This window comes from Fistularia commersonii, chromosome 17 (genome assembly GCF_037954325.1).
Source record: "Fistularia commersonii isolate RoL2024-O1a breed Wild chromosome 17, RoL_Fcom_v1.0, whole genome shotgun sequence".
Classification (NCBI taxonomy): domain Eukaryota; kingdom Metazoa; phylum Chordata; class Actinopteri; order Syngnathiformes; family Fistulariidae; genus Fistularia; species Fistularia commersonii.
In genome coordinates, this window is record NC_141300.1 from 6,243,766 (window position 1) to 6,263,272 (window position 19,507).

A 19,507-nucleotide genomic window follows, 5' to 3' on the forward strand; every position below is an offset into this window, starting at 1 on the left:
GGAGGTAAACAAACCGATGTGGTTACAAGTTATGAAAGTAGATCACTTGTCCTCCATAAGGAGCAGGACGATGGAGATGTCCTTAAGTGGTTCTTAAGCTGCGTCGCCGGGCACCACTCTGCTAGCCGATACCTCCTTAGAGTCCTCACACACATTATCTAATATTTCATCAAACTAGAATAAAAACTGCGTGTACCCTTCATTGCCTTTCCAAAGGGGGCATCGAGAACATGACTTACAAAGCATACACAGTCCATGAAAGAATTCTTCCAAGACTTGAATATGTTGAACCCCGTTCAGGAAAAACATTCATGCGTGACTTCGTCACAACCGAGAGCCTCCAGCACAACCGTAGGATTTTCTTTTCTCGCTCCACCAACAATGGTTTTATCCTAAGCAGAACCTAAATTCTCCAAGTGCTGAACCAAAGCTACGGCTCCATGACGCTGGAGCTCCAGAGCTTCTGAGACAGAATGTGACAACATAACTGATTTGGTAACATTTAGTTTTCTCTCCAAAAGTTGAGCCAATGGGGGGAATCTTTTTTTGTTCTGTTGACATTTTTGTGCTTTTAAAAGAAAGCAAGAAAAGAAAGTTTCCTTATTGAAGCGAGCTTTACATCATTAGTTCCAGCTTTTGAGTTCCCCTCGTGTCCGCTCAATTCTGGGACTTTGCCCTTGTTAAGAACAAACCTTTTCCCGACTTATCAGGCCTTAAAATTGTCAACAACAGTCCGCTGCTGTGGAAAGCTTCACAAGCTTTGCCTCTGTATTCATAGTTAACTAAAACACGAACACAGGATAGTTTTATAGAACACAAGATAAAATTCATTTTCATTTCTTCTAAAAAATTGATAAATGTGTGACAAGTATTTTTTTTTATTATACTTTATAAATTCCTTGCAGAAAATCCTCGATGCAGTTAACTCATCATGGATGAACCGTGAGCAGTTGGCCGCCGTCAATTGATGCCAGGGGTTCGGTGTTTTGCAAAAGAACAGTTCGACAAAATAGGAGGAGCCAGGAATCGAACGAGGAATGTTCAGTTCCAAGGACAGTCGGTCGCCCCATGCGCCACATCAAAACGTTATCAATAGCTTGTGTAAGTAAGAGCTGAATGACTTCTACCATCACCACTTTGTGCTAAGACATACTGACTTATTTTATTTTTTAATTTTAACGAAATAGCTGTCCTAGTCTTAGAGGACACTGCGGAAACTGGTGCACTAGAAATACGGTTAAACAAGGACAAAAAAGGTTACGGATTTCATCCCATGGTCTAAATTTATACAAAAGTCCATATTAAAAAATATACTACGTGCTCCAGTAAAATGCTATTCAACCAGCCACACTTCTTTCCTCCCAATCGCCTCCCCACTTCCTCATCACCTCTATTTTTCAGTTACTACAATAAATTGAGTGCCTTAAAACAGCTCTCCCTTTGTTTTTTTCTTTCACTGCCTCTGCGCCCCTCTCCCCAAAAATGGCTACATTCTCCAAAAAGATGTAACCAATTGAATTTCCCCTCTTCACCTTGCAAATGCCAATAATGGTAGATAAAATACTGAAACACATGTCAATGGACAGTTGTTTCTGTTGACACAGTCCTCGGCAGATGAAAATAAGGAAAAATAAAATTATCCATTTTTATCCTTGGACAATCATAGCAGCTTACCTGTGTGTGCATGTCAATGTGCTGGATAAAGTAAGCTCATTTGGTCTTTGCAAATGGAACTAATGTGAGTACGTATTTGCATAGCGAGCGGGAGGTGAGATCTGATAACAAGAGGTTCGGTGGAGATGCATAATGCAATGCAAGGCGTGAATATATTTACTCCATCCACTTGTGATCGGATCCGCGTTAACAACATCCCTGAGCAGGACCTTGGTCGATTTGTAGCCCAAAGTGTGAGTGTAAAGCCTTCCACGCTGTGGTTATTAATTGCTCAGTTGCCCTGGTCTTCAATCACTATATTAGCTGGGTATTTTTATGTGTCGGATCAATCAAGTAATGCATCGTGGATGTGATTTTATTCACTGCCACAATTCACAATTACGCAATAAATAATGTGCCAACACTCTGAAAATATAGGAAAATAAAGATGATCAGATAAAGGAGGATGCGTCCTGGACCATCCGTCTCTATGAAGAGCGTTAGCGAGCAGCTACACATAGACAGCGGTGTGGCGGTTCGAGAACAAGAGGAATAAAGCAGCTAATAACAGAGAAAGTGTGGGAGACACTCTGAGGGAGGAAGGTGGATTTGGATAATGTGCAAGATGATCTTCTGTGTGGGTTTAATGTGACTTCGGGGCCAGGTGTTTGTTGGATCGCGTGTAGGAGGTGGCAATAATGTGCACATCGGTGTCAAGGACAGGGAGCGGAAGAAGGAAGTGAAAGAGCTGCTAAAAAAAGTTTTGAAGTGACTTAAATCATAAAGTCAGGCATGCAGTATTCTCCCCCCTCCCCAGACTCTGGACGTTTGTTGCTAACCAGAATAGAATTCTATTATTATTCCAGGGCACTAACACACACGCCGGGAGCTAACAACTCCACTAACAAAATTGCTGATGAAAATAACCCAGATAATTATAAACGAGTGGGCAATCAGGATTCATGAGTTCTGATGGGACCGAGTGGTCTGGTGTAAATTTGGTACTGAAATAGCATGGCGGGGGTCCGCACCTGGTCGTCACCACACTCGGTGGGGTTGCAAGGGGCGACATTATGTGACAGATAGTCTTTATCCAACACTCCCACACAGTCGCTTTGTTTCAAACGCACACACACACACCTACGTACGGTTGTTAACCGGCTGACGACGGACGGACCAGAGTCATTACCGAACGAACGGGGGTTGAGAAAGGACAAGGCGGGCTGCGGCGGGGGTGAAATCGCTCATCGATTTTTCTCGGCTCCTTTTCACTTGAATGGCTTGGATGCTCCCGCTCATGAAAATGTATATTGCAGTTTAAGCAAACCGCTGCATGTCCAACGTGTGACGGGAGGGGAGGACTAAATAACCGGGGTGGCGATAGATGTGCGTGAGCTGACATTCTCTATTCACTTGACCTCGGGCTGATCCCTAGATTAAGTCTCACTGCAGCTTTAAAAAAAAACCAAAGCAAAACAAAGCAAGAAATCAATAGAAATATGTCTTTGTTGGCGTGTCACAGAAAATCACAGCAGGATTGCAATTTTGCGTGGTGCAAAGGTATGTGGATGATGAACACCAATGTAATTATATTGTAAACTGTTCTCTTATCGGCTGACGGAGTTTAAAGGGCGGATAACAAGACGGGAGAGCGTAGGGATAATGTTTTGGGCCGAATAGAATTTTACCGTCTCAATCAATCTGTGTCTCCGTTGGACGCTTGCGACGATGGCTGGCGGCCACATTAACTTCTCTGGAGAGTGTGTGTATGTGTGTGTGTGTGTGTGTGATTGTGTGCAACAGCTCAGATGTAGATGTGTTCCGTTGATGTCAAAACTGACAAGAAGGAGCCAAGGTTGTTGTTGAAGGTACGCTCTATTTGAAGTACAACTATTACAACATCTGCGAGGACCTTCTACGACAAATGAAATTCGGAGCCCTTCCAGGTGTGCTGTACTGCCGTGACCTCCATCCTGCCCTTCAGATGGATTAAAAAACTGCAACATTTTGGGGTCAATAAAATAATGTGATGAATAGATGGAGGGTCAGCTCATCATCCACCCTTCATGCCTCAAAGTCTGGCACTATTAAAACTTTAGATAGCCGTCCACAAAACTCCCCCCTTCTTTGCTACCTTTTTCGTCAAGTGAGCAACTCATCTCGAATTTGCCTGTGGCGGGATCAGAAAAGTCTATCTTATCTTATTTACAGCTTGTAAACATAGAACTATGGTGTAAATGATGTCCTGTGTTGTCAGTAGCCAAATAAAGTCAAAGTAATCGATAGATCCATCCAGTTTGGCTCCAATTCGAAGATATGTAATTCGTCAGATGTTCGGACAATGTGCCATGAAATACCTCGGGACGATCAGATGCACTCGATTGTTTGGTTCTATGCGCTTGACACCCAGTGCTGTACTTAACTGTTTACTACACTGTTTGCACTCAACCTGCACATTGTGAGCCTGTACCCTCAAGCTTCACCCGGCACTTTTCTCGACTTGCACAAGAACATCCCCGTTTACATTTTAATTTGCACTTTGTCAATGTGCACATTCGATACTGTCATATTATATGTTTATTATTTATAAGTTTTGTCTACCAACTTATCTGGCTTCACTACGGGCAGTGGCGCAGGAACTGTTTTTCTGACTTATATTTCCCGACGTCGAACCGATTCCTTCAATCAACCCCAACTCTCTCTACGTCCATATTGCAACTAAAAACATGAAAATACGAGATCAAGTCTCACAGCAAATGAGCTCTCATTGACGACTCGGTATAGTAAGCAACCGGCTTAAATCGTTTCTTTCCGAAACTTTTCAAAGCCTCACACCCAGTGGGTGTCTGTGCGCGTTCCACTCAGATCTCAAGCAGACGGCGAGAGACAAACTTGCGCCTCGGCGTCTGATAAACGCTGATCTTCAGTAACCACCTTTGAATGCAGCACGGCTTTTGCGGTTGAGGGTCCAATATGTTCCACCTTCAGGCCTCTGTCCGCAGGGCCTCCTCTCTACCTCGCCCTCCACGCCTCTTCTCTAAATAAGAAAAGAACCACTTCATAAGTTGAGGAGAGACATAAACAGCTGCTTCCTTCCGTCTGCTTTCATGGATATTCAGACTCACATTCATCAGGCTAAATAGAGATATTTGGGGAAAGGATGTGGGTGGAGGACAGAAGCACGAGGCAGTGGTACGAGCGTAGAAGGAGCATGTGTTTATGCCCCTCTGCCTGGTGAGTCACACAGAAAAGGGAACGCTTCTAATGGCCCGTGTGGATCTCCCGCGCAGCCATAAAGAAATGAAAGAAATGACTGCGAGAAAGAAAGGCTTTTTTTTCGGGATGTCATTAGTCTGACTGAGGTGGGGGGGGGCTTGCGGGGAGATTTGAGAAACAGGAAGTGGGGGAATAAAATCTGCCGGATGGATCTCATAAGAAAAACAGCTGCGATCATCCGTGAACAACCGCGCACGGCGTGCCGGTCCCCGATGCTCTCTCGTGATTGGCTTAATCTGTGGGTCTCACTCTCGGTTATTCACCTCTAACTTCCGTTCCCAAAGGTAAGAGCATTGGGCTCTGTTTCAAGCGGGAAGTGAAAAGGTGTTTCTTCATATCTGAGCATCCAAGAGCCAAACCTTCATCTGGAACTAATTCTTAAAGAGGAAAAGTCACTTGGACACCAGGAAGTAGGACGCACAACAGCTTCCACGGTGGGACTCATCACAGACGGCATCGGACAGAATCGAAGGAATATAAAATGGATCATTGTTACATCCTGACTAATTTCTCTCCCTTCGGGTCCATTTCACAGCATTTGCAAGCACAACACAAGGTATAAAGAAATAAAGCGCCTCTGGTTTAATCAGCTTGATTTCCTGTTTAACATCAGCAGGAAGCTCTTCACAAAGTGCTGAATAAAACTAAATATGAAGAGGAGAAAGTCCTTGCTTGCTTTCTCACCCAGATACTCAGGTTTGGATGGAATCACCGCGAGTCACAGGACAGTGTAGAGTAGACTCTACGTTTATTTTTTTCCTTTCCTTTTTTTTCCCTACAGCCATTGTCTCTGGATATTATGGCCTTGCCAATGCAAAAAGTACAAAACAAAGGCCACCGTTTTGATTCTGTCTCACGAAATTCTCCTCAAAAGTTGTCACGCTTTTGCGTTCTTGCTGAATTTACATTCGAGGGCTCCTTTGAGGAAACAAATTCATAATGAAAGCCGTTGATTTTTTTTTTTTTCACTCAAAACCCATATGTGCGTATATATAAAGAAAAAGAAAATACAGTTAACTTTAACAGGATTTACATATATCAGAGTCAGGATTGCAATCTATGTAAGAAATAAATATATCTTAAATGGAACAATAGACTTATTCTGATATTGTGATGAGCCTGGCATAAAAAGACAAACAATTCTCTTAATCATATCAAGGGCACTTCCTCTCCGTTTTCTCTAGAGATATGAATGTCACTCTCGGTTGTAGGATCACAAATAAATACTAATTATCATGTAATTACATTGTCGCCACACTGTGTTAAAAAGACAGACATTAAAACACAAGAGTATCACAAACTCCAGATGAGTCCCGGGTGACAGGTTTGACTTTGAGAAGATGAGCGATATCCACGTCTGGTAATGAAACCCTGAAGCCAAAAAATAGCACGAGGGATTTGTTGCACCAGAACAACAAACAAGGTTGTGAATTTCAGTCAGTCTCTCACCATCACTGAGACTTTCTTGACCTTTCTTCCGTTATAAAGATGTACCTCTGCACACATCCTCCGTGACATTTGCAGACATTAGCTATTACAACAGTATAAGCCTGTTGGTGAAAAAATACCTCTTATCACATAAATGTAGACAGTGTTGCAGCGTAATAAAAAGCAGAGCAGCCTTTAAATTCATCGAGTATTTGCCCACGCTATAGTTTGTTTCTACACTGGAGTTAAAGGCGCTTCCCTCCTCTTCCTCAGAGGCCTTGAGCAGCTGGTTCAAGTTTTTGGGTGTCTTCTCTGCTGACTGTTTGAACAACCACTACCGCTGAGATATGGTTAACCCTGGGTTAATAAAATAAAACTGTTATTCTGACCTCTCTGTCTTAGTCAAGCCCATGAGATTGGCTGTAATAAAATTATTTTCTTTTTTTAATTCCATTATCAAAAAAAAAACAGGGCATAATCTTTGTTTGCCTATTTTTTTCTCCATTCACACAATTTTTATCATTATTATTATCATATTTTTGTCTGTTTATTTTCCAACTCTCAATTTCTTCCCCTCCATGGTGTCATTGTCTGGCTGATCCGCATGAGGACCATATTGCCTGGCAAACACACCATGTTTTCTGTAAAGAAAAAAAAAAAAAAAAAAAATACTATCTCTGCTACATTAACACAAATGGATCTATACATTATACACACATCGCTGAACAGACACACAAACACACACATACCATGTGTTCCAACTAAGCCCCAGACGACATGTTTGACTTTTAAAGTATGTGTTATTTTCTGCGGTTGGTGAACTGGTAATAATCCCCCCAAGCCAAATAAATATAAACAACATTTGTTACATGGGTAACGACATGGTACCTACATTTGAACAATAGAAAACGCAAAGCGAACAACACAACGCCTCGTGAGAGACGGTCTTTTAGCCAGTCGATGCATCTACGACTGAAGCATACTGCAGGAAAGCAGTTTATCAAAGTAATGAAAACAAAGAAAACACATTAAGGTGATCATGAGCCACAAAAGGCATGGCCTGAACGTTTGCCAATTGACCATCATCAGCTGTGAAATATCAAAAATTGAGATAAAGCAAAAACCAGAAACGTACACGATGTTGCAGAGTTGTTGTAATGGAACTATTTCAACAAGCTTACATACGCCGTCGAAAGTACTCAAACACAACAACACACACAACAAGTGTGTCATTTTGTGGCTGCAAACCATTATTTATCCTTCTGTTTAATTTAAGAAGACCTTATCTATTGTATCTCTCATTGTCAAAGTCCTGAAACAAATCTATATCTAGATGGCATTCATATTATCCATTGTGTGGATCGATTGTGTAATTACACAGCAGTAACAGTTTTGGGTACATGTTGCCATTCTTTTTGATTTTGAGGTAATTACTCGCCAATTTCTGTCCGAGTTTAAAAAATTGAAAACGAAACGATCGAGTGAACTTGCTGTGAAGGTACGACAAGCAAGAGAATCGAAGACGTGTCAAAAACAACACAAATTATTGATTTTTAATTATGAATTGAATAATAAAGTTCTATTATCTTCTATTAATAGTTCTATTTATCTTTTTGAATACTATAATGACTAAACATTATTAATTGGGGACCTCCAAGTGACCATGTGTCACAACTACCTGGATGTGACTGAGTCCCTAAATTAGGAATCCTTGGGTTTGCAGTTCATCAGCTCGATTCTGAATGAAGTACTTTAGCCAAATTAAATATGATTTCAGGTATGTTGCTTACCATATGGAATGACTGTGGCAGAAGTCCAGGGCAGACATAATCTGTCTGAAGAATTTCCTGGCCTCTTTGGGCGTTAACCTGCCTTTTTTCACCAGGTAGTCGAACAGCTCTCCGCCAGACACGTGTTCTAGAACGAGGTACCTGCAGAGGAGAAGAGCCAGACTGATAAAGCAGAGACAAGAAAAAGAACAGTATGGAAAAAAAAAAAATCTTATATTCATAACAAAATAAGAGATTTTATTTTTAAATGCAGGATTTATTATTATTTTGGTCGTTAAAGAGCCCTCTGGAAGAAAGAGAAAGCCGTGTGAAATGCCGGAGTGCTGCGCTTCCCCGGAACTTGCAGATACATGGCCAGAAACAACAGTGTGATTTCCCAAAAGCCATTTTACACCAAAGCATTTATTTTTATTTGTCATTGTGCAGCTGTCCCCGTGTTAAGAAAGAGAAACTTGCCAGTACTGTGGTACAAACAAATGCGGCGGCTTCTGAGATACTGTACGGTCTTGGCCTCCTGAGGGAGGCATCAGGGGGGGATAATGTTGCATTAGTTTACAAAAAGACTGAGGAGAAGCACGGAAAAGCCCTGCAACATAAAAAGAGTTTAGGACAAACCCGCACAGGTACCGACAATGTGACAGTTATTTTTCGGAATATGTGAATTTTTCTTGTCGTATTGGCGTATCTTTAACTGTCAACGTCTATAAGGTGTAAGGAAGTTAGATTTGGTATCATCTGGCATCGTACATCTCAGGGTAGTATCTGTAAGGTGACAGTACTGCAAGAGGTCTGCTAAGAAGGCTAATTTCCCACAAGGTATATAAAGTGTATCCATAAAAACACCAGCAATTATAATCATGTGATTTACCATTTATTGAATGCGCTATTCGGTAACGCGGTAAAATAAACTGCTTTGCATAAAACATTTAAAGCATTGAGACACTGTGTGAGATTCAAGAGCAAAAAGTAAATACTCTTCAAATAAATAGCAAAATAATGATCTTACAGTGTCGTATGTTTTCTAATTACATCAACTGTTGAGGCAACAGCTCATTGTTTCAATTATACACACATATATACAGTACTATATGTATATATATGTGTGTGTAGCCTATTTGTGTGGCTTCTACAACTTCCACCAACCAAGGGGAAACAGATGTCCATGACAGATCTCTCCATCCCTGTCATTCTGATACAGGCATCCAGTTTGATTTAGCGTCCATGTTTGCACAAATGAATGGAATTTTAATCTAAAAACAGTTGGTTTCACATGAATCTAGCACAGCTCGCCTTCCGTTGCCTCCACCCTTACCTTCTCTGGTGCACGGCAACGTCCGCACACAACACTTATCCAGTTCAGACCTCCAATTGCGTGATGCATGGGACACAACTGGTGTTGCATTCTCCTGCTCAGCGACTTGTTCAATCAGACCTCACTTGCTGGACTGGTTTATGATATTCACAAAAACCATCAAACCCTGCAGATTTTTAGTTGAATTGACACTTATTTGAGATAATTGGATTTTGCTATCTATTATAGCCTACTTCAATTTTGGGGTATTTTTTGTGAATTTTTCTCAAGATGAATATTTGAAATTCTACTATCTAGTTACTTTGACAGTATTTGTGAGGTCCACCAAGTTGATTTTATTTTTGTTTTTTTATCATATAGGAATACTTGATTTGTCAAGGTGTTGCAGTTGTTACCTCAAGTCAAAAAACAAAAATCTATGCGATTTAAATTGTCTACGCTTATTGAGCCCTTCACACTAGATAGTGTTGGCCCATTAACACACACACACACACTCAAGGCGATAACCACGATCACTTCAGACTGCTGGAGTCAGAAGCAAAACGGCAATCTTCCCATAGGAGGGACGCCTATTCTACCGAGCCACAGCCGCCTATGCAACATTAAAACTTCTCATGCTCAAAACGGACGTGTTCTTGCTCTCCAGAAAAGAAGGCATTAATAATTAACATAATTATGCATGGAATGGTCTGAGTGATGAAAGAAGGTTAGAGGAGTTTGACAATTTTATTAACAATGAAGCATGTAGGGCAACAGTGTGCGACGTGTTTGTGCAAGCTGTAGACAATTGTAACCCGCTATTTTGCATAAATGTGTCAAATCGTGCAACAAGGCTGAAAGACTAAGAAATGCAAATTTGGCTAATTGCTCAGAGATTTTAACTTTGCTGTTTTGAAACTGCAGAAGGAAATGCAATCATGAAAATGAAGAAAAGGGAGGCGAGAAAAAAAAGAATGTGTATCTTTCTTTTGTCGACTTTATACCCTGAAGATGAAATTGCGAGGTGAGTCTATTCTCACACACACACACACACACACACACTCACACTCTAGTTTTACTCTTCAGGTGGCCAACGAGGGCACGCTTGGCTTCTAAGTGCAGCAGTCTGTCATCGTAACTCTGCGGCCTTGCTTTTGGACTCCTTGGGGACAGCAGGAAGATGAATTTCCTCTCACCCGGACATGAAACAGGATCCGCCAGGCCAACAGCCAGCGGTGGTCTAACCTGTTCCGGATTGGCCCGCTCGTATATTCTGCGCTGAAACTCCCTCCATCTTCACTGGGAGAAATTAGGCCTGAACAGGCTTTGAAATACCGGCTCCTCCTTCACCATTGCGGATGTGCGTGAACATTGCCACCTTCATTTTTATTGACTACGCTTCCAGTGTTGCTCTGCAGAATTTGTGGTAAATACATCCACTCTGGGCTCAAAGCAAACATGAAGCCAGCTGCAGATAAAACCTATTTAACTTTGGCACATATAACAACAATCAACCGCGGACAAAGTTTGGTGATCATTGTGGATCACACACCCTTGGAATGAATGAGGTGAAAAGCAATATGATATTCATGGGATCCGTATTGTATGCACTAAGGTAGGCAACCCGAAAAGCCGAATGTGTTAAGTGCATTAGGCAAAATCCAATCAATTCTAGATTTTTGGAACCATAGTAAATTAAATTAAAATTTCAAATAAAAAATATTCTTGATATACTTTTAATGTCATCAAACTAATAAAAGAATCAAAGTGATTGTAAGTATGGGGCAAAAGTATCTAGCTAATGGTTTACTTATTTATCACCTATATCAAAAACTCACCGAAAGGCTCATTCTTTTTTCAGTTTATAACCAATAAGACAACTCATGCATGATTGTTGTCATGACAACTGGACTTGGAGTTCTAACAGAACCATGGGGGCGTTCCAGTATAGATGTGCTGTGATTGGGTTGGCTGCGCCATTGTGTGTGTGTGCGTGCGTGTGTGTTCGTTGGGGAATAAAAGTACGAATCCGGGGTCTCACCTGAGTTGTAATTTGAAGGGGAAATTGTATGGCTAACTTGTAAATAGCAAAAAATAAAAGAAAGCAGTTAGATCACTTGGGCTGATGATCGGGCGATGGTTGCCAGTCCCTGGTTTTGGTTGTGGATCTCTCTGGTTGGTTTGCAGGGTAGCTTGGACAGATCTCAACACGGCATTGTACATAGAAGAAGTGTGCCTAAGACTCCTGCTCTAAGACCCCTCCTCTATTTCTTACACTTTGAGAAAGATGGATTCTTGACTCCTCTCTAAAACTCCCTGTCTTGTCAACATTGGCCAACATTGCTGTCGTCACACAAGTGGCCCTTGTTTCTTCAGGTGAAAGTGGACGACGGAGTCCTGCCCCAAAGAGCTGGCTGTGCTTCTGTTAACCCACTTGTTTGCGCAAAGGTTGTTTTTGTCTATCCAATAGAGCGATCATCACGATCCTCATTGGACTGAGGATCAAATATTGGCGCATTGACACCATTTCAAACAACATTGGCAGCTGTTTCCTTTTGCTAGAGAAGTTGTATCGCTGAATTCAAATGTTGGTAATAGACGGTCCCCGATTACCTGCTGCTGCAACATCTTAAATAGATATAAAGCTAACTTGATGTCTAATGGGAAGGCAGATACAAACACGGTTCTTCATTTGCATATAAAACATCGATAGGAGAAAACCTGCTTCAGACACTTTGCATTCTGTTTTACTACGACTGTAATTGAACACAGCTCCTGGTGGATTCAACCTCCGGTTTAATGTTTGGGTCATAAAGAGTCCACTGCCTTTAGAAAATCGGGCTTCTTCTCATTGTGTAATACTTTTAGCTCGGTCTTTAATGGGCCAGTTTAAAAGCAGTAAATAGAGCCTCTCTGCTGTCACTGGGATTTTCTCAGACTTTCCATTTGAGTGAAAGGCCTTTTTTTTTGCAAATTGAGGGTGTTGAGTTACAGAGTCTGGTGTTTATGAGGCTGTGACACTAATAAAGACACGCACACCCACAAACACCCACACACACACACTTATATGGGTTGGAGATAGTTCTGCTGAGTTCTTCTCTCTAATAAAAATCGGGTTAAATGGCATTTCTCTAATGTGCTTCAAGTGCCAAAACATTTTGAAAAACTTAACGTCCGTGTCTATTTCCAGAAATAACAGCCCTGTTACTCGAGATAAACCGGGGACTGTTAGTAGTTTTTATGGAGTACTATTTCCTCTGAGCAGCGCTGCATCCCCATCCGAGCACACGAAAATGCTCCCTGTATGGTTTGTGGATGAACCTGAGAAACTGGGTCATGAGTTACTGTGAGAAAGAAAAAAAGAGATTTTTTTTGCAGCCAGTACCTCCAAAAATGTAGCAACTTACAAACTTTCCGAACAAGAGAAGTGCATACATATATATATATATATATATATATATATATATATATATATTATTTCTGGTGAACACTGGAGTGAACTTTAAATAAACCTTCTCTCAGATTATAAATCAATTTTAATTGCTAAGGATCAAAGTATTAGACTATTGCACTTTCTTAGGTTCCCATTTTTCATCACCATATGGAAACATCATCGTATTTATGATTTATATCAACATCACCAAGCTTCTTGGATGAGTGGTGACATGTCTTTAACAAATTAAGTAATTCCTCTTGCCACGAAAAGATCTATTCCCGAGTGCTTGTGACCCACCATGATGACTGAGAATCTTCAGACATTTTTGTGCGATTATTCCTTTACGGTGATGAAATATCATAAATAAAGCGTTATCGAGCGGCTATATCAGACTCAGTCAACTCCTCTTTCACCTTTATACACCCACTACCCTGCGTTGTGTGCTAACGCCGTCATAAATCTTCAGCCGAGAGACCGCCGGATCAACACGCCGCATCTATCGCCTGGTGAGTTTCAAGATGTCCAAGTAGGGAGAATCTCAATAATATTAAGCACAAAATTACATCTCTAATGTGACAGTTAGGAGTAACTCAAGTATGAAATGATTTTGCTTCTGTCGTGCTAGAAGTGACCGACCATCACACGTTGTAAAGCCATGGGCGCAAAAATGCGATTTCAATAATCTACTTATGTGATGAATCGTAATACTCTGCCGTGCACGTAATCTTAAAAGATTGCATGGCGAGTGCGAGGCATCAAATCCACTTTGGCCGCCAAAACTCAAGATGGGAACTAATTGAATTTAGCTGACAAACAGTCCTCGCTAGATCAAGCGGGCTGCGACGAATGACCGATGGGCTTGTCACTCAACGTGGTTAAAGTTAGCTAATAGATTTATGGATGTGTCTGCGTCTGTGCCGGTGTCTGTGGAGGAGGCAGCTGCAGCGGAATAATGCCACAGCCGCTCTCCGTGGCTAATGTTTCTTAATGGCGTTGCCTCTGATAAGCTTGTCATGGTGTTTACATTACGGAGGCTCCCGCTGCCTATTAGCATTCCCCGAGTGTGAGACACTAAATTAAATGCTTCATGCCAATGCTAATGGAGCGTCTGCCCCTCCAAGGCTAACATTGCTGCCCTCCAATAATACTAAACCAATTAAAACTGCTCCTCGGGCCAACTAAATGATCTATGGAGATTTTTCAAGAGAATACTTGTTAGTAATGATGTTTCTGAGCTGCAGAAAAAAAGTTTTTTCGAAACCGTCCCACCATCCGCCTGTGATACTTACAAATATTTTTTATTTTCGTAGACGTCGTGTAGCTTTAAAACGTGGGGGTGTTCTATGAGCTTCAGAATAGCTATTTCTCGCTCCACCTGTGTGAGAGAGGGACAGGTGAAGAAGAGTAGGGAGGGGATGAAAAAGAGTGGGGGGGGGGTGAAGAATAAGGAGGAAAAGAGGAAAAAAAACAAGATTAGATTAGTATTTTATCAATCGCTGTCATCTGCCCTCTTTACCAGCAACTTTGTTTTCACTCAAGACTGAATTTAAGCCCAGACGGAAAAAAAAAAAAAATTGCTTGCGATAAAAGTCTCGGCAAACCTTTTTCCAGAGAGTTACCGTGGATGTCTGAGAGATAGGAGCCCATAATAATGCTTTGCAAAAACTACCACGGGGCCTGAAGAGGAACAAGCAAAGAAACAAAGAGGAGATAGCCAAGATGAACTGCCACGCTGCGGTTTGCAGCCGGGGAGGAAAACAGCACTGCGGGGTCTCATGAGGAAATGATAGTTTTTCTTCAAAAATAATGTAGCTCATATAAGCAGAGACTCTACTTCTCTACTCCCACCTACACACGCAAACACACACACACACACACACACACACACACACACACACACACACACACACACACACACACACACACACACACACACACACACACACACACAGAGGTCTGCTGGACTAACACAGAAGGAAAACAGGTTATGTTAACAAAGTAAACTATGAGCAAGCAAGAGGATGTTCAACTCCTATTTATATAATGCCTGACATTTATAGCACTACTGAATCATTTGTCCGTGCAGGATTCACAGTTAGTCATCTCTTTGATCTTTGTGAAACAGAAAATTAAAGAGTTATTAACCCCGGCACACAGGGATATGGTTATAAATGTATTCTGAAAAGGACTGTGTTTTCAAGGTGCATACATGGCAACAGCTTTTAAGGTACAGAGTCTATAATAAAGATAAACAGGCAATGCTCTCGATATGCACGCGTGTGTGTGTGTGCTGTAAACGTATTTGGATTTCATGAAAACTTTAGGGAAATGTCAGATTTAAGTAGTGTGAACTGTTGGTAATGGGGCTTTTATAATTGAGCAACAGCCTGAGTAGAGTTTCATAAGCAGCAGGCAGAACTTGAAAATTAAATTTTGCTTTCAGTAAAGAGCAGAAATATTTAGTCCAAACATAAATAGCCATCTGCACATACACATAACAAAACCAAGTAAAAACTCTATTACTAAATACCATGCATTATCATGAACGGTGGATGACTTCCTGTGCTGTGAACTCCCCGTTCAGCATTTATTTCTTGGCCAATCTCTTGAAATTAACTTACCTAAACATCGCCCTCCATTTCCAAACTCCTCCCGATAAAAGATTTCCACCAGCCGGGATTATGTGATTTGATCTAAACTGATTTGAACTGTTGGTTTGGTTTGCCACCCTCTGAAACTGTAGAGCTCTCCATGGAGTTACAACATAGCCCACCTTTGTCTCCTTGATCACAAGCCTTTGCATACTGATTCTTTCTTTTCAGTCCAAAAATAGTCTTCAATTATCCAACTCTGACACTTTAAAGTTCCCGTGGAGCCTGTCACAGGTATCTTAGCTGATGTATAATTTAACTTCAGAGTAGCTAACATTTTAACGGTATTAATTCTTTCCCCGGAGGGTAAGACTGACTTGTTTCCATTTATTGAGGTTGCTCTTTATATGCTATGACATATTGGTGACACGCTGACTTTTAATTTATGATCAATGTGAGCACAGTTTCATCCCAAGATATTTCATCTGGGATGCATCCCACCTAAAATGGTATGAGCTACTGCTCCATCCCCCCGAACACCAGCATGACCTCTGACATGTCCTAGTTAATTTCTGAAGCCTTATATCACTGAAAACTTTTCGATTGCGACCAAAAGAACAGGAGTTCTAGATGAAGCGAGATCTGTGGAGAAACAGAGGATGTCATCACCGTACAGAGACTGTTTATATTCTCTGGCGTGGCTCCGGTTTCTGCCCTGATCGCTTTTGTAAGCGGTTCTAGACATAAAATAAACCAAAACACTGAAGGTGGGTGCCCTTGTTTTTCTCCCCCACAAAAGAAGCGAGACATTTATCTGCTGGAGGAACAAGATATTAAGCCCAAACATACATAGGTAAAAATGCCATCTCCCCATCAAGGGGGGACACTGCTACTCGAGCGCTGGCTTGGTGATTAATCTCCTCTACAGGGGAGCTAACATCTGAGGTTGTCTGATAATGACCTCCTTGTCCAAATGCCCCCTTGGCATTCATGAAAAATAGTACTTAGTATTCTCTGTTAGCAGGGTTTAGTCAATATCTCACAATGTACACTGAATAAACGACATTGATTATGATCTCCATGCATGCTATCATCGTGTTGTTTTATTCACTCTCTTGAGAACCAAGATCATCAGTCTACACTGTGACCTACTGTAAAATGTACAATAGACCTCTTGCACCATCTCTGTCAAGTTTAAACCCTTTTACATCGGTCCTTCTAGTTAAATGGATTTTGAACGAGTTCTCCCCTTTGCTGAATCTTACATGAAACTAGCTGTAAATACTTCCTCTTACGTCGCATCTAACCTCGAGACCCTCTGAAAACTGATAGCCAAGTACATTCTCTCTGGTCATGATGATGCTTCTATGCTGTATAACCTCCTCCTTGGGCATTTTTTTCTTTTGCAGATAGTGTATTAAACATACAGTGTTAAATAAATTAAGAGCAGAACAACGACACGGCATATAAATGAAGAACAAATAGAGCTGTTCACAATCCCCCTTTTCATTTCTCCACTAAGAAAGGCCCTCCCACAATCACCTCCGCCCTCCTCTCTTCAACTGCTGCAATTCAGCTACATCTTAAAGCATAATCCGTCACGCACTTGGTCGCATCAGCATCAGCACTGTGGGATATTCGTGAGGAATAAGTCGCAAATATAAGTGATGAAATGTTTTAGAAGGATTAATGATAAATCCAATATAAGATGACCAGTTACAGTCCACCTCCTGTGGAAGAACCAAAACATCACCTGCAGTCACCTGATCCGATTGCACTGAACATAAAATTGGGACTTTTCACACAAAATTGTGTTTGTGCCATATTTCGTAACAAAATGGTTATGAAAGGCGTAAACATAAATCAGGACTCTTTTATTTCTGTTCAGTCACAAAGGATTCCCTGGCTGTGCAGGGCTTAAAATAACACCGAGCACCTTGTTCGTAACAGACAGCTGAGTCCACACAAGTTTTCAAGTTCCTCTTTTCTTTGCTTACAGAACTGCTGAGAGGCTCCTACAGTACATAGGGGGAGCGGTTAGAGGAACTGAATTTCACCAGAATCGAGCAGATCACTTCAGATTTGTGTCAGGATCTCCGGGGGCTAGAGTTAGCGTGTACAGCTGCCACTGAAAATCAACGTGGAACCCACATCGACATGAGCCACCACTAATCTTCAGCCCCCGTGCACATCTCCTCTGCACTCCTTGCAGATATTTCGCTCGCCCCTCTCCAGCCCCGGCATTTCTCGGTGCCTCGCTCCGACAGACGACAATGGAGACGCGAGTCAATGTGAAGGCTCCCCTGACTTGTTTCAATCACTTCGAAGTCAATTACACAAAGTCACTTGTGTATGACGACCTTCACTTTGCTTCAAAGTAACAATCATTGTGTTTTTGTTTCTTGAAAGCTCACATGGGAGACAAAGCCGTTTTTTGATTTTGCTTAACCTGCTCAGTGTGTTTTGCCTAGCCAAGATACCACTTTCTTACCTTGTGTTTTCAAAGCACTTTGAAGCATTCACGCAAAGGATCAGACACCGATATCAGCCGAGCCGCTACGCAAGGAACTACCCATGTCATCCTGAGCAACTTGGAGTTCAGTGCCTTGCCAAAGGACACATCGAAACACAGACAGGAGGACAACGGTATCAAACCACCATACTTCCAATTGAAGGGCTCTACCAACCGAACCACAACGGCCCAATACGCCAAAATGTCCAACTCCAGACCTCTCCTCCTTATCAAGAGCCAAGTCTGGAGCAAAGTATGAGATGAAATTTGCTGAATTTAGCAACGTTGAATCTCATCTGGTGAAAGAAATAGGAATGCAATGCACTGCAGCTCTGTAGACTAGAAAAGGTCAAGAGACTGATTCTTACAAGGCTGAGCATACAGCTGGTCCCAAAAAAAGGAGGAAAATGGCAAATGTGATCCAATGTAATCAGCATGAGTGTGGCGTGCCGGTGGGAGTGACAGCCCGGCTGATCAGGGCTAATCCGCAGCTAATGAGGCCTATCAGAAATACCGCATTGTGCGGTTTTCTCACCTGAGGCAAAGGTGTGTGGTTAATGCCCGTGCCTGTGGTGGCTAGCTTGCTAGCCGCCTGCCAGGTTCCCTGCAGAGCAACGAGAGCAGAACTGGGAGAGATAAGCTGTCAAAATGCTGCGGAGACAGCAGCTGGCTTCTTAAGCCACCTCCGACTGTCTCCTTTTATTGTTAACTGAAATAAAAGAAACGAGGCTTAAGTTCGTGTAAGACTAAACTGTAAAACAGGCCGCTTATCGCGAGATTAGCCGGTAATTAACACACTAATGTAAATCAGTGGGAAAAACCCTTGCTCTTTTTTTAATTTATTTATCTTTTTTAGCAGTAAAGCAAAACACTTTGCCTGCATGACCTGTCAAATACTCCCACACCTCTGCTGCTTGCTGGAAAGTGAATAAAGTGTTTGGTTAACTCATGAATTGTTGGAGGGGGGGGCACACTACTCCACGCAAAGCAAAGATATTACAAAACGCCATTTACATACACAGGCCTTCTTATCAAAAGTCCGAAAACACAGGAATCAGATTCCATAACTTTATGGTATGCAGACCAGGTGGCCATCCTCTCTCTCTTGGCCTGGCTCCTGCACATGGCTCCACACTCTCTCATTAAGTTTCACATCTGTGCGTGTGGACAGTTCTCCGCGGTACTTCATTAAGCCTTTATTAGCAGGCACTTGGACATCGAGATGCACGGGCTAACACACCGACAGATGGACAGGTGGTCAGATGAACACACACCTTCACTCTTTCATCTTCTCAGTTGCTTGCACTCGTCTTGAGTTTGGCAGTTCAGTAGCAATTAGGCGGATCGCCTGATAACCAAAGCAGTTTCGTAGGGTGGCGGGTTGACGCAGAGGAAATAGACCATCAGGAAGATGAAAAACCGAACTGTTTATTTGACCGCAGAATCGTGTGTCCTGTAGAGTAAGAGGTTACTTTTGTAGTGGCTTCAGATGTCAGAAAGGAAGCCAAGTCAGATTTTATTTATATAGCA

At 41.9% G+C, this 19,507-nt stretch overlaps 1 protein-coding gene across 6 annotated transcripts in view; it reads right to left on the reverse strand.

Annotated features, from left to right (window-relative positions):
* Nucleotides 1–19,507, reverse strand: part of brsk2a (BR serine/threonine kinase 2a) — a 187,594-nt gene that overhangs the window by 44,900 nt on the left and 123,187 nt on the right. For all 6 annotated transcript variants that reach the window (XM_086162602.1, XM_086162599.1, XM_086162601.1 and 3 more), the window contains exons 3-4: nucleotides 14,164–14,249; nucleotides 8,148–8,288 (exon numbers count right to left, since the gene is read on the reverse strand). In XM_086162602.1, the coding sequence (XP_086018728.1) occupies nucleotides 8,148–8,288; nucleotides 14,164–14,249 (227 nt within the window). The remainder of the gene's footprint in view (nucleotides 1–8,147; nucleotides 8,289–14,163; nucleotides 14,250–19,507) is intronic.